Below are 19,556 nucleotides of genomic sequence, written 5' to 3'. Positions count from 1 at the left end.
TGGTTCTCTAGTTGCAATGATAATTCTTTCCTTGTAGATTTCATGTTTGTGCATTACTGTGTCTGCCATTTACTGGAGCAGAATACCATCACGGTTTATTCTTTCAATGCCTCATTCCCCTAGCACTGACTACAGCCTATTAGCCTAAGAAATGTGCATTTTCTGTATTATTACCTACCTACATTCTCCACCTATTAGTTTATTTTATATGTTCATCAAAGGAGAATGGAATGTCTGCTAAGTCCACTAGGCCAGGACACCTTGAGGTGAGGACACATAATTCAGTTGCATACAGTATGTCTTGGTTTATCAGTTTTGTGAAGACACAGTGAGAAAATATCCATTCATGCCATTTGTAATTTTATTGTGAAAGCTGTTGTATTTGTGTCAGAGGTAATACTCAGGGTGAAAACCAATGGAGAGGCTACTCAAATGATTGGGCAGGGGAAATCTCAACAAAGGGTAGAGCTGGACAGCACTCTGCATCATATTGTTGCATCTGAAAATCATCCTGTTGTTTTTTCCTCTTTGAATTTTATACATTTGATTAAGGCGACCATATACTGGATTTCAAAAAAAGGAGGATGGGGTGATTGGGCGTTATGAACATAATACTAGGCTATTTGTTTGTTTATATTATGATATATGAAATGAACAAAACATAACCGAATATTTTAGGAATTTTGAAATCCTGGCTGGATAGATATTTTGGGTCCCAAAAACAAGAAATGTCAAGAATTTTTTTTTATTGTTTTTTCTTTTTGATATTTTTACTGTATATAGTGATACTACTTGTCAACATAACAGACCCCTTGTTCTTTTTTTTTGTATTTCTCTTCTACGTTTTTAAATAAAAACATATAATTGCAGTTACAGTTGGATATTTTCAGCCTTTTAAGAAATTATATACAGAGGGACCAAGCAGACTAATTTTGCCTTACTGGTATACTGTAAGTGCTTCAAAATTACAACTGCAGTGCAATACCAAGAAATGTGTTTATTTGCCAAGCTGGTAAGCAGGTATTCAGAGCAGAGTTGAAAAATGGGAAGAGCCATTATTTTAATCGATTGCACATTCATGGAAGCAAGAACTGAACTAAACATGTTGGGGAGTTGGCTTGAGGAAAATAAAAAATACATTTTCAAAAATATTGTATTCTTACGTACTATAGCGGGGTACTATACCTGGAATGATAACTACCATGCCGTTAAATATACAAAAAATGGACTTCAAAACTTTTTGATAAATAACGTATTACTCAGTCACTATGGCCCCAAAGGCAAAGTGTCTAGTCTAACAACTGTTCAATCAATACGAATAAAATGAATGGCGCTTAAGGGGACAGAATCAGAGAATGTGCTGTAAAAAAAAATGCGAGATTAAAAGAAAATGACACCATTTTTGTTGGATTCCTTTTCTACCGCAGCGGAATTTTAAAAATGCGACTGAAGTCTGCGATCATTCCACCTGTGCACTCCTTCATTTCCTTTAACTTGCCACTTGCCCTCTGCTTTTTGCTGCAGGTTTTCACCCGGTATGGGAAGTGCTACATGTTCAATGCGGCTGAAGAAGGGAAGACCCTGCGCACTACGGTGAAGGGAGGGACAGGGAATGGCCTGGAGGTCATGCTGGACATTCAGCAGGACGAATACCTGCCTGTGTGGGGTGAGACAGGTAGGACAGGATGAGACCGGCAGCAGGTAGCTACGTAACTGTATGTTGCAGGGGATTCCGAAGCTTCTGTGTAGGTTTTCATTTTACTTTAGCTGTGGTTGACATTGCATTGATGATGTATTTATATGTAATTGTACACATGGGACCAATGGCATAGCTCTTTCATTAGCATACAAACACATGAATATGAGTTTGTTCAAGTTAATATAAATGCAGGTTTTAGATGTTAGGCAAGGTATACAAAATAGGTTATAGAACCAGCTCTAAATGAATTATTTCAACATGTTATTCCAGACATGTTATGATATATATATATATATTATAGAAATACATCTTAATTTATCCAAGTACAGTGAAGTCACATCGAGTCACTGACGAACACTAACAATGATTAAAAGTTCAAGATGTCCATATATCAAGAATATCTGCACTAAATATACTGAGAAAATTCTACATTCATGTTTGAAACTATGTGTTACCACTTGCACTAACCGCTTTCTCCAATAAAGTATCATGGCTCAGTCTTTAGATGTCTTAACTCTGCCATACAGTAATTGCCTGACTTATCTTACATACTTCTTCATTACTAGTAATAGCAGTTTAATGAATTTCATTCCACCACTTTAAGTAAAGTGACATTAATTTTTCCTACAATTATTTTTCATAACTTCACTTGCTGACATCATGTTTTAATAGTATTATTAACTTTAAAAGGTAGGTCAATTCTCTTTTGCAATGATGACCTGGGAAACAGAAGTGGGTAGAAGTGCAAGACCAGTCAAATACAGGAAGTGATTCGATGGCCAGATGTAAAGAGACAGTTTTTTGGGGGGAATCTGGCCAGGACTCCATGATTGACAGCCCTACTGTATCGAAAAAGTGTGATGGGATCTTTAATGACCACAGTGAGTCAGATGGATGGCACCCTCAACACCCCATGACTGTGCTGTGGCATTAGGCTTCTGTGTGGGGAAGAAGGCTCCCCAGAGGCCCACTAATACTGTACCTGTTCCAGCTTCCAGTAACCATTTAGTCTTCCCAGGGGAGTCTCCAATCCATATACTACCTGCTTAGCTTCAGCAGCTTTCAATAAGTACAGAGAGTACAGGTCGGCATGGCTCCTGGCTAATTTTACTAGCACTTACTGTTTGCCATTTTTTCAACATGAAAGGACACAAAAACTTGTCCAGTTTTTCACTAAGTTATAGCCATATACTGCCCCTGAAAGAAAGGCTGTCAGTATGATATTCCAGGAATAAGACAGTGCATGTTCACGCAAAGGCTGTATTTAGACTGTCGCTTTCATTATCTAACGTAGATCTCATTTTGATTCGATATGAAACGAAATGGTTTTTTTTTTCATATGTAAATTTTAAAAAAAAACGCATGGAAATGAATCTTTTCAAATATCAGTTCATTGTATTTGTATGTTGCATTTGATTCCGGTTAATTTCTAGCTCTTTTGTCCAGGTGTGACCTGTGCCTTACATCATTCTCTCTATAACATGCTGTGTGAGACGTTCAATTGTCATTCAGCATTTGGCAATCAATGTCAATACTCAACGGCTATCACATTTCCAAGGGAAATTTGATGAAACATGGTGTTGAAACATCATTGGCATTAATGAGTTAATGCAACATGATACATTACAACTGCAACCCAAACAGGGATGCCAAAGTACCAAAAATAAAGAAAGGAAATGTGGTCCCATACTGAAACCTTGAGGTTTGTTGACAAAAACAATGTTGTGGTATAATAAGGTCTAAATATCTGGTGTAAGAAAATGCGAATTTTGTCGTTTATTTTGCACAGATTTCAGTGTGTCTGTACAGGGACACATACAATTCACTTGTGAAATAAGAAAACACTTGGGACAGATTTGTTTCAGTTTATTGCACTCATAATGGTACTGTTTGGGCCAGTGAATGTACAGGCTCTTTTATTGAGATTTAAGGGCACACATTAAAATGTAAAATGTACAAAACAAACATAAAAAGACCTCCATTTTGGAGTAAATCTGTACTTTTTGGATGGTGCCTTCTCTATTCCCTGGGCCGCTAAGCATAATGTCAGCCTTAACAAACTAATAGATAGATATGGTTTACACATAGTCCGGAAAGAAAGGTCAGCTCACAAGTGAATTCTTCGCACTTCACTTTTCTTCACAGTACATCACGAGGGCTGCTGTTCTCCTGTACTCTTGCTTCCTATTTTTCACCTGAGCCTCTTTTATCTTGTCCTTAATGAGGGTTTGTTGACTGAAATTGTGAGAGATGAGTGAGGCTGGCTGGCAAATAAAAAAAAATTGTCTGCCAGGTTTGCAGACTCACCTTTGGCCTGTAACAGCCATTAATACCTGAGCCCTTCCTCTTTCTGTCGGGTGTGATTGAGGTCCACACGGCATCCCTCCAGGACAGGGCATTGGATTTGTAATGCTGGGAGCTGGACTATTGGATGAGAGAAACCACCCTCTTTTCTAAAATTGGGAGTTACTAACACTGGGCCAGAACACAATGCTGTCTTCTATTGCAGGAAAGCCCTCGCCACCATCTCGCCCCCAATGCATCATGATTGTGAGTCCCTGGTTAAATTTGTGAGATCAGAAGCTACAAAGGCAGAATTAGGAGTTAAGCATGGATAATAGCCTGTCAGGCCAAGGGATGCACTCAGCTGTTTTTCTGGTGATAGATCAGGGCCATTATTGGATATCTGCCACTTTCTTTAGCTGATACTTCAGATTTCTTTAGCCAGTGGTGAACCCCAGATATTCTGCCTCTTGTAGTCCTGGTCTTTGCTTTTGTGTTTTTTTCCCCCCCATTCTCCCTGCCTCCCACAATGCCCCAAGCACAGCCGTAAGTCATTTATTGTGACTCACCCAATCTTCACAGCAAATGACCACATTGTCTTGGTAGGTTGCAGAAAATTGGTGATGGAATATAGCATAACATAACATTACGTGACATAACATAACATTATGATGAGAACAGGCCATTCAGCCCAACAATGCTCGCCATTTTCCTGATTAAATTAGAGATCTGATTACCTATAGACTAGACAGTGTCTAACACCGTATACATCCTGGTCTTAGTACCACAGTGCTAACCACAGTACTTGGTCCATGAGGCTCTGGAAGGTAGCTGGTGCCCCATGAAAGTCAAAGAGAATAACTGTGCACTATTCCAAGCCTGCAGGGGTGGTGAAGACAGTCTTACAGTGGGTCTCTTGGGTCTCTTACATTCAATGTGCAAAAGTTATTACAATACTAGATGCTTCCATTTTCCTTTATTTCTCCAGTGCCTTCCCACCTGACTTTAGGTACCCAGTAAACATAGCTTAAAATCCCTCTCTGGGTCTGTACGGATGTTGCGCTGGATCAGATGCGTGTGACCTGGGTTGGAAGAGAATATGCCCCACTTCCTGTCAGACACTCTCTTTTAGTTCCTGCCATTCACAGGGGCTGAGCCTAGGCCCTTTAGGCGATATCCTCCCATGACCCTTTTGAGTTAGCTAGAGAGACAATGGGAATGCTCAAGGCTTCATGAGCATGACATTTCTTCAACAGGTTTACACAAAATGTCTGCTGGATACAATCTCCCAGGTTGTCACAGATGCTAATTCACTGGGATCACCTTATCTGCTTCCTCATAAGGATTTGCTCTCAGAAGTGGGAACCCACACTAATACCTGCTCAGCCATGTACCTGCCACCTGAATACCTGCTGCAGGGCATGTTCAATGTGTCCCCTAATGATGGGCCAGAGGGGGCTCATTCTTCATTGCATCTTGTGCTCTATGAGACTGAGGTGTAGGTTGGGGTTCTTCCTCCTAAGCTTCCTTAGCTAACCTTCCATTCTTACAGGACAATTGGTATACTGCATGAAACTATGGCTTTGGATAAATCCGGTTTATGTTTGTACTTATAAACTCCTATTAATGTGCATTTTTAAGTTTCTGCTTCTGAGAACTTCTGAAACGTTTCTGAAAAAAAGTTGATATTGGATGAAATATCAAATTTACTGTGCATGTCATTCAATATTTCTGTCCTTGTATCCTTTATCCCTCTCTCATAGTTTAATCCGTTCTAGTATAAGTTGGTGTTCTGGTGTATTCCACTAGTGTATACCACACCTTTCAACAGTTCATATTCCTGTTTTTAAAATCCAATTTTGCTTCCTGTCATAATTTTTCCGCCAAGTGTAACCAAAATAAATGATCGCCTGAACTTCACTCAGATTTTTTTGAAGTTTGAAATGAAAATACCTTAAATATCTCCAAAGCTCCGGAGAATCCTGTTAAAGACATTTTAGTGAAGGTAAATCAGTGGGTAAGCATGCACTGACTTGAAGAAAAGATCGGCACGTAGCATTACACTATGCAGTGCAGATTTAGAGACTGGTCAATGCACAGCGTGTGTAGTATAAACAATGCTTGACATGGCTAAGCAGTCACTGTGGCTCAGTATTTTCATCAGCCCAGAATTTTCTACCCACGTGTGGCTGGTGGCGGGGGGTTAATGTCAAGCCCTGAGTATAAACAATTACGCATTTTCAAACTCTTTACTATACGATATGTGTATTGTTTTTTTTGTTTCGACTGATGCAAAAAGTGAGCATTAAACAGAACACTCCATACATAACTACATAATGGGTCTGTCAAAAATCAGAGAGTTTAGAGAAAGTGTCCAAGCCAGTAGCATAATTTAAAAATCTATCTTCTTGAGTACAGTCAAACATGCATTGCTCAACACTTTGAAAGATACAGTACATACTGTATATAACTTAATGGTGCTAGAAGCAGTTCAAGTTGGGTGGTTAGAAACTGCCTGCTTGTCTGCAGACTGCTATTACCCTTTCATCATTCCCTCACTGTCTTATAATATGGCTAAAATCACACCTTAGTTGTTTATGCATCATTAGGCAATCTTAGGCAACAGTTCTCAGTTTTACTGTTCTCTGCAGTAGTTTGTCATGTTTCTATTTTTGAGAACTCAAGACAGGTACAGTTATTTTGCTGTTGACTGGTTATTATGCTGTGGCTTACAGAGTGCAGACAGTAGGCCTGACATGGTGCTCAGTTTAACTGCACACATACGGTGCCTGAGTTTACACCGGTGTAGGTATTTCCACATGGTCAATACTGGTATTTTGAAAAAAAAAAAAAAAGTTTTTAAAAAATCAATAAAAGTGCATTGGCCTAGTTTCAAAGTTGATGTTATTAAAATAATATGAGAACATTGATAAAACTGCTTTTATTTGCATCACAAAATTGTGCCTATTTTATTGACATTACTGAGAATTTTTGATACATATACTCTTCATTCTCCACACTCACTTTTGCAAAACATTCATAGCAAAGATCTGCAATGTACGAATTATGTCATTTGAAGCACAAGTTTTATTAGATAGCCTTTACTGAGCGGTGTACTGAAAGCTAATGCAGTAGTTAACCAAATTTTGTCTATTTCTTGTGCACTTAGTGATTAAAACTGATCATTTAATCTCCCTAACATGATGTAAAGAAAGAAGCTATGTGTTTACCTGTCTACCTGACTCAAAGCGTTGGCACACTTGTTAATTAAGGAAAGTTAATGAAAGCAGATGCAGGTTAGACCAATGATCAGTTCAAAGGGACGTTTGCTGAAACTGGTAATACCAGTATCAACAGTGTTTTAGAGGGCAATAACACCATTACATGCTTAGCAGACAGAAAAAAAGTTCTAATAAGATCTTGCTTGTGGCTTGTTTTGTTATCAGTTTTAAACTTATAAAACAATTTATCCACAAAATAAAAGCCTTGCTGTAAAAAATATGGATAGACTAATGCAAGTAACCATTCCAAGAAATTATTCAAATTAAAATTGCACTCAACTTAATTTTCAAAGTTATAAACATCCCCCCTCCCCATTTCCCACAGAGTTTGCCTTTGAGGCTTAATTTTATTTTTCATTTAAAACAAACTGTTCAGTTCCAGGAAATTGTACAACAACATAACTGTCTTGACTGCCAATGGATGGAAGCAAACGAGGATCCTGGATCATATTTTAGGTCACCATGCTACTATCCTTCAATATGAACTCAAGAAATGCTAACATTTTCTTGGAGTAACATTAAATCAGGAGAATATAATGTGGAAATTATGAAAAGGTCAATTCTCCACAAATATCAGAAAGTATTTCTTTACACAGAGAGCTGCCAATGTGTGGAAGAGCTTGCCAGGTCATGTAATAAGGTTAAGACCCTAAGGGTGTTCAAACCCACGCTTACTGCTTGATTCTCTCTAGTTTGTAGGTAAATGGCATACATGGGCTGAATTGCCTGTTTTTACCATTATGTGTTTGTTTTTATGGCCTTCTTGCTTTTGGTAATATTGTTACTATTTAATCAATATATCTTTTCAGGCTTTTTTTAGCCCAGGATATGAGGACCTACTCATGTGTTCTCACTGTGTTACCATTTTTCAGTATAGCACTATGGCTTAGCCCAGGTTTTTAAAGCTTGATCAAAGTTTGACTAAATAATCATGACTACAACTGTTTGACAGAAAGCTGTGTCAGAGTGCCCAGCAAAGTTTTAAATTATTGATAAGCAATAGTATGATATTGTAATAGTATTATGGTAGTTTGAAAACTTTCTCCCTTCCAATACACCTGCTCTTTGCTCATCCATCATAGATTAATAGATGTATAGATTATTATATTAGATTCTTATTAAAAAGACCACATTATTACAGCACGTACAGGTCACAAAAGAGGGCACCAGGCCACAGCTAACAAGTTTGCAGTATTTGGGAGGTGGGAGGGGAATCACTATAATATGAAAAGTCTTGGTCTGTTTTTGGTGTACTGATGATGTCTGAATTAGTGTGTTCCTCGTTAAACGATTGTGAGACACGCAGTAAGGCAGCACAGAGACAAGCCAATGGACTGAAATGTGCAGCCAATTTTATTTATACTGGACACCTCATACACTTTCACCATGTAATTCTGACAACAGAAAGGCTCTGCCATTTTTATAAACAGAATACAGACAGCAAATTTTCTTCCTCCTGGAAATCTGTACATGAAGTACGTTTTTAACTGTATGAAAATGTTATGTGTGTGTGTGTTAGCAATGTACTCATGATTTTGTACATTAACTATTTCATTATTAATGATTATGTTTGACTAAAGACCAACTGGTCCCCACTGGCATAATCAACACTTCCCATAAACAGCACTGGTCACCTGTCAGCAAACAAGGTAACATAAATTCATGGAACTAGGCCGCATTCCACGGCTCATTAAATGCCGTTCAGCTAAAAAGCTGCTGAAATGGCAGCTTATGCCACTGTAAGCTTTGCTGGAGAAGACAGCGAGCTGAATTTTGACGCACCTTCCAGGATGCTGGTTGCTGCGTTGCAAGCCTCAGCTTGATCTATTGAGAGTCTGTGTTCCAGAACAGAATCTATCAATTCATATCTCAATTTTTTTTTTCCGGGCTCAACACCACTCCAACTGTTGTGGTCCCTTCATTTTCCTGTAGTCTATTTTCAGTTTCTTTATGGCCATGCTTTGCAGTTTGTGGTAGCCACCTTAACACTCGGAGCTGATAATAATGCACACTGCCTTGTTTCACAATGGCTATAGCAGCTGCTCTTGAACTGAAGCATCACCCCACATGTTCAGCAGGACCTGAACTTCACTGAAAGTCTGGGACACTCGGTTTTCTTTGCACAACAAAGACTCATGTTGCTCAATTTCGTTTTGGGTTGTGTGGTTTTAAATGGCAGACTGCCTGCAATATTTTGCATGGTTTACTCAAACATCCTGGTGGCAAAATTATGTTGTTGACATTATTGCTACAGTAATTATAATCGTGTCAGCTCCAGAAATGAAATGGGGCTGGTTCTAAATCAGTTTTCACCAGCTCAGAACACATTTGAACAAGTTCAAAAGCTCCAGCATAGGCCAGTACAGGTCTTGCTTGGCTTAAATGTACCAGTGCAAATGGGGTAAAAAAGTAGAATGCTGATCCAGTCCTGTCATTTAGACAATACTGGATAAGGTTTAGGATATGGACAGGGGAATCACACTTTGAGATTCCTTATGGATATAGGCCCTGATGTTAGAACCAAATCCACTTACCCCCACCCACCACTTCAAAGAAACCTTGTCAATAAATCCATGCAATTTTTTTGTAATATCACAACTTGTATGATATTTGACCTGCTTGAAACCTACTGAAATCAAATAAATAAATCAAGAAAAAAACATTTTAAAAATTGATCTCATTATCCTGAAATAACTGTTTCATAAAATCAGTTGTCCTGATGACATTATTCAATAATGACATTTACTTTCGCAATAACACTTTTCAAAATGACATAATTCATTTAATGTCTCCAGTTGTGTCAGTCTAAAATCAGTACCAGATCATTGTTCTCACAACAGATTGAAATGTCAACATATTACTAAATGTCAATGTGAGAAGTGTCATTAAGAAAATGGGACTTCATTATCATGCAGATTTGAGTGAAGTTATTGTTAAACAAACAATGATGAAATAGGGTTTCATTATGAAATATATAATAATTAGTTATAAAAACTGTCATTGTGAAAAGGGATTCCAAGTATAATGTAATTTCATGCTATTTAATTTTGACGGGTTACATTAGTATTCTTCTGCCATCTTGCATGTCTGCACAGACAGGGTATTTTGAGTACTACTTTAATGGAAATATTATTGCAGAGATAACCTGTTTGGTTTACCTCCGCTTACCTTTCCATCCCTTCTTCATACCGACAAACTTGCTGTAATGAGATGCATATTTAGTACTACATTATACATTACTATGTATTTATTACATTTGCATTTTTAAATTTACTTTCACTTACATTGTGAGCAAGGGAGTAGTCAAAGTGTGTAAGTGCAAATGAGTGCAGTTTATGCACTCTTTGTTTGCTGAGTACCATTTATGCACTTTTTGTCCTCTTTGGCATTACTGATCGACAAGCCAGGTCTTGGTAAAGAGGTTTTATATTCCCCGAACACACAAAGTGTGTATCTAACCATGGACAAAAGCTATACATAAAAAAATGTCTGGTGATACATGAGGGAAAAAAAAAAGATTCTGCTTTGTGATTTTTTAAAACTTCTTTATCATGTGATGCTGGTGTGCTCTGTTTTTCAAAGTTTTAAAGTTTTTTTGGTCTTCAAAGAGATAATAAATACATTTTGAATAAAGAACTTTACTTTGGTCTCCTGTTAAATGTGGTAAATGTGCCCCTGCCAGTCTTCTCAAAATAATCGGACCCTCTCGAGCCCTGTTCGTGATAGGTTTGATGTCCTTTTCGAACATCAAAGACATCTCTGGGATAAATACTCTTCTTTTTGTGTTCAGTGCTAACTACTTCGCTGCTAAATTTTACAAATACAATATTAAAGTCCCTCACATTAAATGTAAATGTCAAATAATAAAAAAAAGAATCCAAGGATTCAGGATATTTTTAAAATATGTGTATATATGCTCCGCATATTTTTATGCTTTCCTCCTCGCATGGAATAATATGTGTTGGATGGATTGGAGCCCTTGTTTACCTGATTTGAATCTAGTGGAACACTGCTGGGATATTTGTAAAAAACATATGCGTCATCATCATCATGCTGAGACCTCAGCTATATATGCCCACTGGGCTGTGTGCTGTTACAACTATTACTACTGAGTGAAATAGGATCTCCCACAGAAAATAAAAATGGATTTGTCATGCCAGGACAGGTGCAAGTACTGCAAATAGGAAATGAAAATACTCTAAATGAAAAATAGAACCCCTCTTTGTATTTATTTTAATTTAATTTAAATGTAAATTTGAAAATTGATAATATAATTCCATTATGGTCGTTTTTTTACATTCACATTATTCATATTGCATTCACTGTGTTTAACTAAACTGCATACCCTTCCCTTAAAAGCTGAACATAATGCACAGCATTACCATTGTTTTATGCTGCTTGAAATAGCTCTAATGTGACACAGAAGAGTTCATGAGTTAAGATGTTATTCACCAGTGAAGAAATTAGTGAATACCCCACAACTTGTTCCAATGTAGTTGTTCCAGTGACCTTTGGCATGCACTCATTGTGCTTTTGGATAAAAGCATCTGCAAATAAATGTAATGTAATGCGACTTACAATTATTGTTATTTTTTACATTTTTTGGTCAAATGTCACATATTTCTAGGCAAATCAAAAGTGAAGAACAAGACGGACCATTGTCCATTCAGCCCCGGAAAGCATCCGTTGCTAATGCACAGCAAGCTTGCTATCCTGAGAGCCACTTGGGTGGCTTCTTTATTCTTGTATCTGAGGCAAATTGTCCATTGCCAGTCTAAATAGTCAATTACTAGTAAGAAGCTTCTGAGTAATAACTGAGTCTTGTTGGATATGTCTGTTATATTTCCAGATCAGTATTTCTGCTGAAGTTCTGTGTTTTTGCCCACGCACGGCTCTTTTGTTAATCTCCAGATAGTTGTTTAGTTGTCTCTGCAGGAGTTATTCTGCAACTATTGCTTCTTTTTACAGAAAGTCTGTCAGTCTGATTGGTTAATCAGAGCTCTATATAATTTCAGTTGTTTTGAAAGGACATAGCTTTATTGAACATGGATGAGATGCAAAGCTAATTAGCCTGATATACTGTAAATGTATCCGTATTCTGTTCGAAGCAGACTGTGCTTTCAGAAAAACAGTTCTTTTTGAGCAGCATTATGGCAGCAGAGGCATTAGTAGAGCATTAGCAGTAGGATAATTCTGTAAGGTGAATTATGCTACCACTAATAAGCTATTAACATTTTTTTACCACCAGAGGCTGTATACCAACAATTAAGTTCACACTGTCCTTAAAAACACATCTACTGCTCTGGGTAATCAACCAATTTACGATATAATCCTCTGACCTTCTGAGCGTGCATTTGGAATGGATGAAAACCCCAGCACACTGACAATTGTAGAGTATCCTGAATGAACAAATATTAATGCAGATGCTGCTAGAAATCTCTAAACAAGGCAAATACTGGATCCACATTCCACATGTATGCATGTACTCTAGAGGTAATAAGGCAAGAATGGTAAATTGTTGGTTCTGTATGTATTCTATGGGTGATTTGATTGAGGCTTTTGGATTCATAAAATTGATTAACAAAGCGAACTACAAGAGATTCTTCAGGTTGAGTTCTATTAGTAGAACAAGGGGGCATAAATGGAAATGATCAAAAGGCAAATTCTGCAGACATTTTTACACTGAGAGTAGTCACTGTGAATAGTCTGTCAGATCATGTTGAGGCAGAAACCCTGAGGGTTTTCAAAACCCAGCTTGATATGGTGCTAGATACTATCAAGTTTGTAGGTAAATGGTGATCAGTAAGTAACCTTTTATTGGAATGAAAATGGCAAGTATTGCTGGGCTGAATGGCCTGTTCTCATCATTGTTATGTTACATTATGCTATGGTGTGCTGTGCTATGCTATGACATGTTGTCTTAAAAGAACCAAGAAAAATACAGAGCTACCTGAAAATGCATCTTTCTGCGCAATACAACATTAAAATGTAAAATGTACACATTTGCAATTTAAAGAGCTAGTAATATGGCCAGAATATTGTAAATTTGTAGTGTTAATGTGTAATTGTATGAATTTTCCCCAGAGCTTATAGCATTTACAATACACAATATATATTGTGTGATTTTGCAGTCCTGTAAAACAATTTGCATGCAATTTTACATAAGGTATATATATATATATATATATATATATATATATATATACGCTGAGTGGTAGTTAAGTTGTGATTTAGTATCAATTTGTTACTAAATATTTATGAATCCAAACTGTGCAAAGTTAGCTATCAGTATTGCCCATGTAGAATGCTCTGATTTTATTAGTCAGCAGAAGTAAAAAAAAATAACCTGCAGCCTGGTTCTGCAGAAGAAAACTGGAAAGACCTCTAGTATCATGCTTTGGAATAATCTGTCTGTGTACAAGTTTGCCTTCAAAGTAGCCACTGTGCACATCCGTCTGCTTTTAAATCATTAGCTTTGGCTGACAGTGTGCATGGCAGTGCCCATCATGCATCTAAATGTAATTATCTGAATCCAGTTTCCTCTTCGAGCATGAACAAGAATTTTTTTTCATTTTGATTACTTTTTGTAATTGCTGTGATTAGTCATTTTGCTATTTACGTGTTTTCACTATGGCTCTGGTGTGTGACCATATGTTTATTGTTGTTCTTATAAAATGATACAAATTAAATACATGAATCAAAAAGTTGCTCTGGAGAACTTAATAAATGTAAATGCATGTCAGTATATCTATGCTTTACCATCTCTAAAACTGTTGCCTGTGAAGTAGGTGATCTCTCACATTTTACTGTAGGTAAGTTCTTGGTATGAGCTCAAGTAAGGTTAAAAAAAAAATTAAAAAAAGTCAAGTATTTCAAGAAGTGGATACCTACTTGTGATTCACTGTTAATTGCAGTCAATAAGTTTTACTGTCCCCGCCATTTTTCCACTTCCAAACGCAAGGAAGAGGAGAAAGAGAATGTAAATGGGAATGGATATCATTCCTATTAAATCTCAGTCAGGTGGAGAATTTCTACTGTGCTGCATTATTGAAGTGGAAGTTGTACACTGTGGAAGTGGATCAAAATTTCATGGCAAGTGTAACCGTATGGGCAAATCAGCAGTCAGGTGGAATTTATTGAAATGCACTTGGCCCTACATTATGTAGCTTACGAGTCATGTAGGTCATTTTGTTGTGTATTTAGCCTGGGAGGATGTGATCGCTATATTTTATTCATTAATGCAGGTCAGCGACTGTACAAAGAAATCTTGGATTTAAATTTTAACTTGTTTTAAATATAAAATGTCAAAGAAAATGCCGCAATATAAATAAATTAATATACAGCAACACATTTTTTAGTTGGTTTATAATTGTAATTATAGCCTAGTTTATGATGGCTCTGACAGTGTTTCACCATGAAAACATTAATTGGTAAGAGTTTAATCAAGCTAATGTACAAATAACACTAAACTGTAAACTGTAATTTATATGAGGCTTTACATTTACAAGCTTTTTCATGAGGCTTGTAAAATAATGTTCAAAAAACATTTCAAGCAGAAAGGTTCTGGATAAAGAACACACATTCAACAAATCTGCGCAAAACTATCCATTGATTATTTAGAAATATTGCACCGGTATCTTTGTATATGCTCAGTTTTAGATTAGCTTTCTTATGTAAGGAGATTTGAAAGATCAGTCTATAAATAGGATGAAGACAGTCATTGTTATTTAAACATGAATTTTAACTTTTTCCTCTGTGTCATTGGCAAATGTAATCTGTAAATTCATTCAGATTTCATTGTATAAGAAGGGCAGAATTTATAGTTCTCTGTATATATTCTCTGTGGGAAACCATATGAATAACAGTAAGCAATCATGACAGATAACGATGATCTTGGCCTGCTCCACATGCAAGCCAGTTGCACCGAAATGAAGTCGCATCAGAGCAGTGTTGCAGACTTTGCAGAGTAAATTGCTCCTGTCATCACTAGGAGATGCATTTGTTCTCTGGTCTTCTCTCCATTTACTGGCTATTATAGTAGAAGCTGACTGTTAGCATGCCAGGCCGAGCTGAAAGAAAGCCCGTCGAGAAGGAGATGGGGAGATGGGCTCAGTTTTGACTGCGCAATAGAACAAGAAACACTGCTCTGGAAAGGCAGAGAAAAAAACACACAAGCTATTTGAGAAATCACGTTGTTGGCCAAATGAACAGTGTGTGTCCATCTGTGTCTATGATTGTGTGTCCATTCTTATCCATGTCTGTGAATTTGCCTTATTGTTTTTAGTTAAACAGAAAATCTGTGACATAAAAAGATTTATAAGTTATTTTACACAATTATTTTGGAGACAGAATTATTTGGAGTTAACTTTTTTGTTTACTTTGTTTCATTTCTCCATTTGAGCTGCAGTCACATGATTCACCTAATTTGCATGTGTATCAGTGTACCAGTAACAGTGGAAGTAGAAGCCCCACACGGACAGTATTTGCATATGCTCAGCACACCTCATTTACATCAAAGATCATTATAAAGTCTAATCCAGTTGGGCGGCACTGGCAAAATAAGAAGAAATAAACAAAAACAATAGGGGCTCCAGCACCTGCTCTGCTTGTCTCCCAATGAAATAAAAACACAAAAATAATCAAAGTGCAACTGGTATGTTTCAATTTAAAAATTCCTCAGTGTTTAACTGAAAATTTAATGTGGCGGTGTCACAACATAAACCAATGGAAAAATGCCACCGCCCCCCCCCCCCCCCCCCCTTTTTGTCAATATCAGACATCATTTGGTCATACTGTGTTGCCTTTACATTTACAATACATTACATTTATTTATTTAACAATGTACTGTTGAATGCAAAACTACCAAACAATGCTGTTTATAAATGGAGAAGGTTGCTAGTTTCAGGGGGCTGTGGTGCATAAAAAGGATTGCATTTCTCCACAAGGGAACTTTGTAGTATTTTAAGGCAGGTCCCAGAGACCACAATATGGTGTATACACAAAATACATCAAAAATACATGAATATAAATGAATATATTGTCTGAAATCCAATGAATAATTAAAAGTAATAATTGATGAGCAAAATAACTAATATCATTTACTTGAAGGACAAAATGTATTGTGCTTAGGGTAAGGTTGGGCCATGATTTAGTGCAGTCTCTGCTCATTTTTGTGATTTCCTTTCAATGAGCAGCCAATTTAGGCCTTGGAAACAGGGTGTGCAGACGCTTCAGCCAATAAATGAGTTAAATTAAGCTCTTAAGTTAATGAGCACATCATAAGCCGACAGTCACAGTGGCCCTCCAGGATTTGAGTTGATGATCCCTGATTTAGATGCTATTTTATGTCTAATTTCATTCTACTGATATTCACAACAGTGCTGCGGTGTGAGAAATTAAAGGTTGAATATGTGATAAATATGAAAAAAGATGAACCAAGCAGGTAAATTTATAGCCAATAGTCTCAATGATGATAAAGTAGAGCAAGATACTTTTGTCTGAAGTAAAGCACAACTGCATTATAAGTGAGCCATTGAAAATGTCCACTCTTTGCATTGAAAATGGCTTATGAACCAGTCCTCATTCATATAGGCTCCAGGACTAAGACGCATTATTAGGAGATTTAGTGATGAATGCTAAGATTATTCAGCTGAGGATGCCAAATCAGTTTTGTGTATATAGATGTTTTTCACAAATAGCTGAATAAGGATATGGTGTAAAATAAACACAGTCCTCTGTTCTGCTGGATTCAGTGGTAATTTCTGTTTATTGGCTATGAAATGTGTCTGTGAACAAAGATATGAGAGGCAGGATGACTATGATGCTGGGTTGCTGCGCCTTTTTGCCTTCTGTCTTGTCTTCAGAAAGTGAAACGCATGTTCAATTTGATTCAAGTCATGTGACTGGCGTGGCCAGTTAAGAACATTTCCACTTTTTGGCCCTGAAAAACTTGGTTACCTTAGCAGTATGTTTGGGGTCATTGTCCTGCTGAGGCACTGTTCAAAGAGTTTTGAATCTTTTTGGTTGGATCTAAGCACATACAATGTTTCTGTACACTTTAAAATTCATCCTGCTGCTGCTGTCAGCAATCATCAGTGAAGACAAGTGAGCAAGTTCCAGTGGCAGCCATACATGCTATAACACTCCCACCACCATGTTTCACAGATGAGGAAGAGTGCTTTGGATCATGAGTAGTCACTTTCTTTCTTCACATTTTCCTCTTTCATCACTTTGGTACAGGTTAATACTTGTCTCATCTGCCCATATGACTTTGTTCCCTAACTCCACTGTTTTTATTTAAATATATACAGCATATATATTTTTAGCAAACTCTAACCTGACCGTTCTGTTCTTGAGGCTTACCAGTGGTTTGCATCTTGCAGTGAACCCTCTGAGGTTATGCTGGTGTAGTCTTTTCTTTATGTCAGTCTTCCACACGTCTATGCATACCTACTTGATAGTGTTCTTGATATGTTCAAAAGCTGAAAAGGGTTTTTTCTTGACAATTGAATGTCTTCAGTCATCCATGTCCAGTTGTTTCCATGGTCTATCAGGTTGTTTGCTCTTGTTGAGCTCACCAATGCATTATTGCTTCTTAACAATGTACCAACCAGTTGATTTGGATACACCTAATGTTTTTGCTATGTCTGATCAATTTGTTCTGATTTTTACACCCCATGATGACTTGCTTTTTTGGTATATGGTTCGTCCAATACGGATGTACCTGCGTATTAAAGCTAACAGTCTGTACTTTAAGCTAATATTCATTATTTCATTTCAAATCCAATGTGCTGGAGTACAGAGTCAAAACCACAAAGATCGTGTCACTGTCCAGACTGCAGTGTATGCTCATGTATACAGCATTTCAGTATTGTACCCTGAGGTACAAAATCATCCATTTTACATAATTTAGATTGTATTCGAGAGAGCTATGGCAAATGGACAATGGCATCATGAAGTTACACAGCTTTTCTGTACATAATGTGTATATTACAGAATAGTCCTCCGATATTTACATTACATTACAGGCATTTAGCAGAAGCTCTTATCCAGAGCGACTTACATTTTATCCAGTTATACAGCTGGATATATACTGGAGCAATGCAGGTTAAGTACCTTGCTCAAGGGTACAACGGCGGTGTCCTATATGATATCTGATGAGTGTTTAGTTTTTATGAAACCTTTTTCGGTCTGCAAGTATTGATTTGGGTAGCCCTCTGCAAGTACTGTTGACAGTACTTGTTTGTATAAATGAATAATATTATCATATAATTTACATATGTATGTGTATATAATATAATATTTAATGATATTGCATGTTCACTTTTTGTGATATTTTTCTCTCCTGAAAAGAAGAAAAGGGATTCAATTAATGATGCTGTGTTGTTACAATTATTTATATGATTTGTTCGGTTTCAAGCATAATATATGTGATCTAAAATAATATCTGTTATCTAAATTCATTATTCATATGACATTATTAACATTGATATCTGTCACTTTTAGCTTTTTTACCCTATTCCTCCCCGTAGTTAATTGGGCTGCCTTTTTAAAGGTCGCTGGTCTTTCACTCTTGTTTATGAATCTCATTTTGACTGTAATCAGCATAGTGTTGGCAGGCTCACAGATAGCCTTCAGGGGAACTCAGGCATTGAGGGCGCATCCATGCTATAATCATTTGCCTCAGGAAAGGTCTTCTCCAGGTCAATCTGAAAGGGGAGGGAAAGTTCAGTCACCAACAGTGCTTTAATCCCTGATGCTCAATGCATTTTAACAAACACTGCTGCCAGCGAGATCGGCTTCTGAAAATTCACACGTTTTTTTTCAGACAGCTTAAAAAGATACCCTATAGGTCTATTATCCTGTTTCTAACACGCCTATATAGGCTGTGATCACTACTGCACTGCTAATGTTTGATAATAGTTTTTTAAAGGTGGGCTACAGTTCTCTAGTTCAGTTTGTATTCTAGTGAAGTATGTGTTGCATTGTCCAACTGCATCAAAATTGCATTGCAGTCACAAGCAACTGAATATGAACAAAAATTTCAGGAAATAAAGGCTAGAGCAATGCCTCCCTCTAACAAGCTATTATACCTTTTTAAAAAGCAGGATGTGGTAAAAAGCACTGTAATGGCATAGGTCAAGTAAGAGTGCCATGGCTCACTAATTTGAATTTCCAAACTTTATCAGTATTTTAAAATCTATTCAACACATTACATTTATTTAGCAGACAATTTTATCCAAAGCGACGTACAATAAGTGCATACCAAAGGTCAGTGGAACAACTACAAAACA

General features: G+C 37.1%; 1 protein-coding gene across 3 annotated transcripts in view; it reads left to right on the top strand.

Moving 5' to 3' along the window:
• The window catches only part of LOC118221040 (acid-sensing ion channel 2-like), a 363,912-nt gene that overhangs the window by 324,530 nt on the left and 19,826 nt on the right, over nt 1–19,556 (top strand). For all 3 annotated transcript variants that reach the window (XM_035405639.1, XM_035405640.1, XM_035405637.1), the window contains one exon: nt 1,525–1,675. In XM_035405639.1, the coding sequence (XP_035261530.1) occupies nt 1,525–1,675 (151 nt within the window). The remainder of the gene's footprint in view (nt 1–1,524; nt 1,676–19,556) is intronic.

Source organism: Anguilla anguilla, chromosome 2 (assembly GCF_013347855.1).
Source record: "Anguilla anguilla isolate fAngAng1 chromosome 2, fAngAng1.pri, whole genome shotgun sequence".
NCBI lineage: Eukaryota > Metazoa > Chordata > Actinopteri > Anguilliformes > Anguillidae > Anguilla > Anguilla anguilla.
Note: the sequence above shows the minus strand (reverse complement) of the source record. Positions and strands in the feature narration are given on the sequence as shown.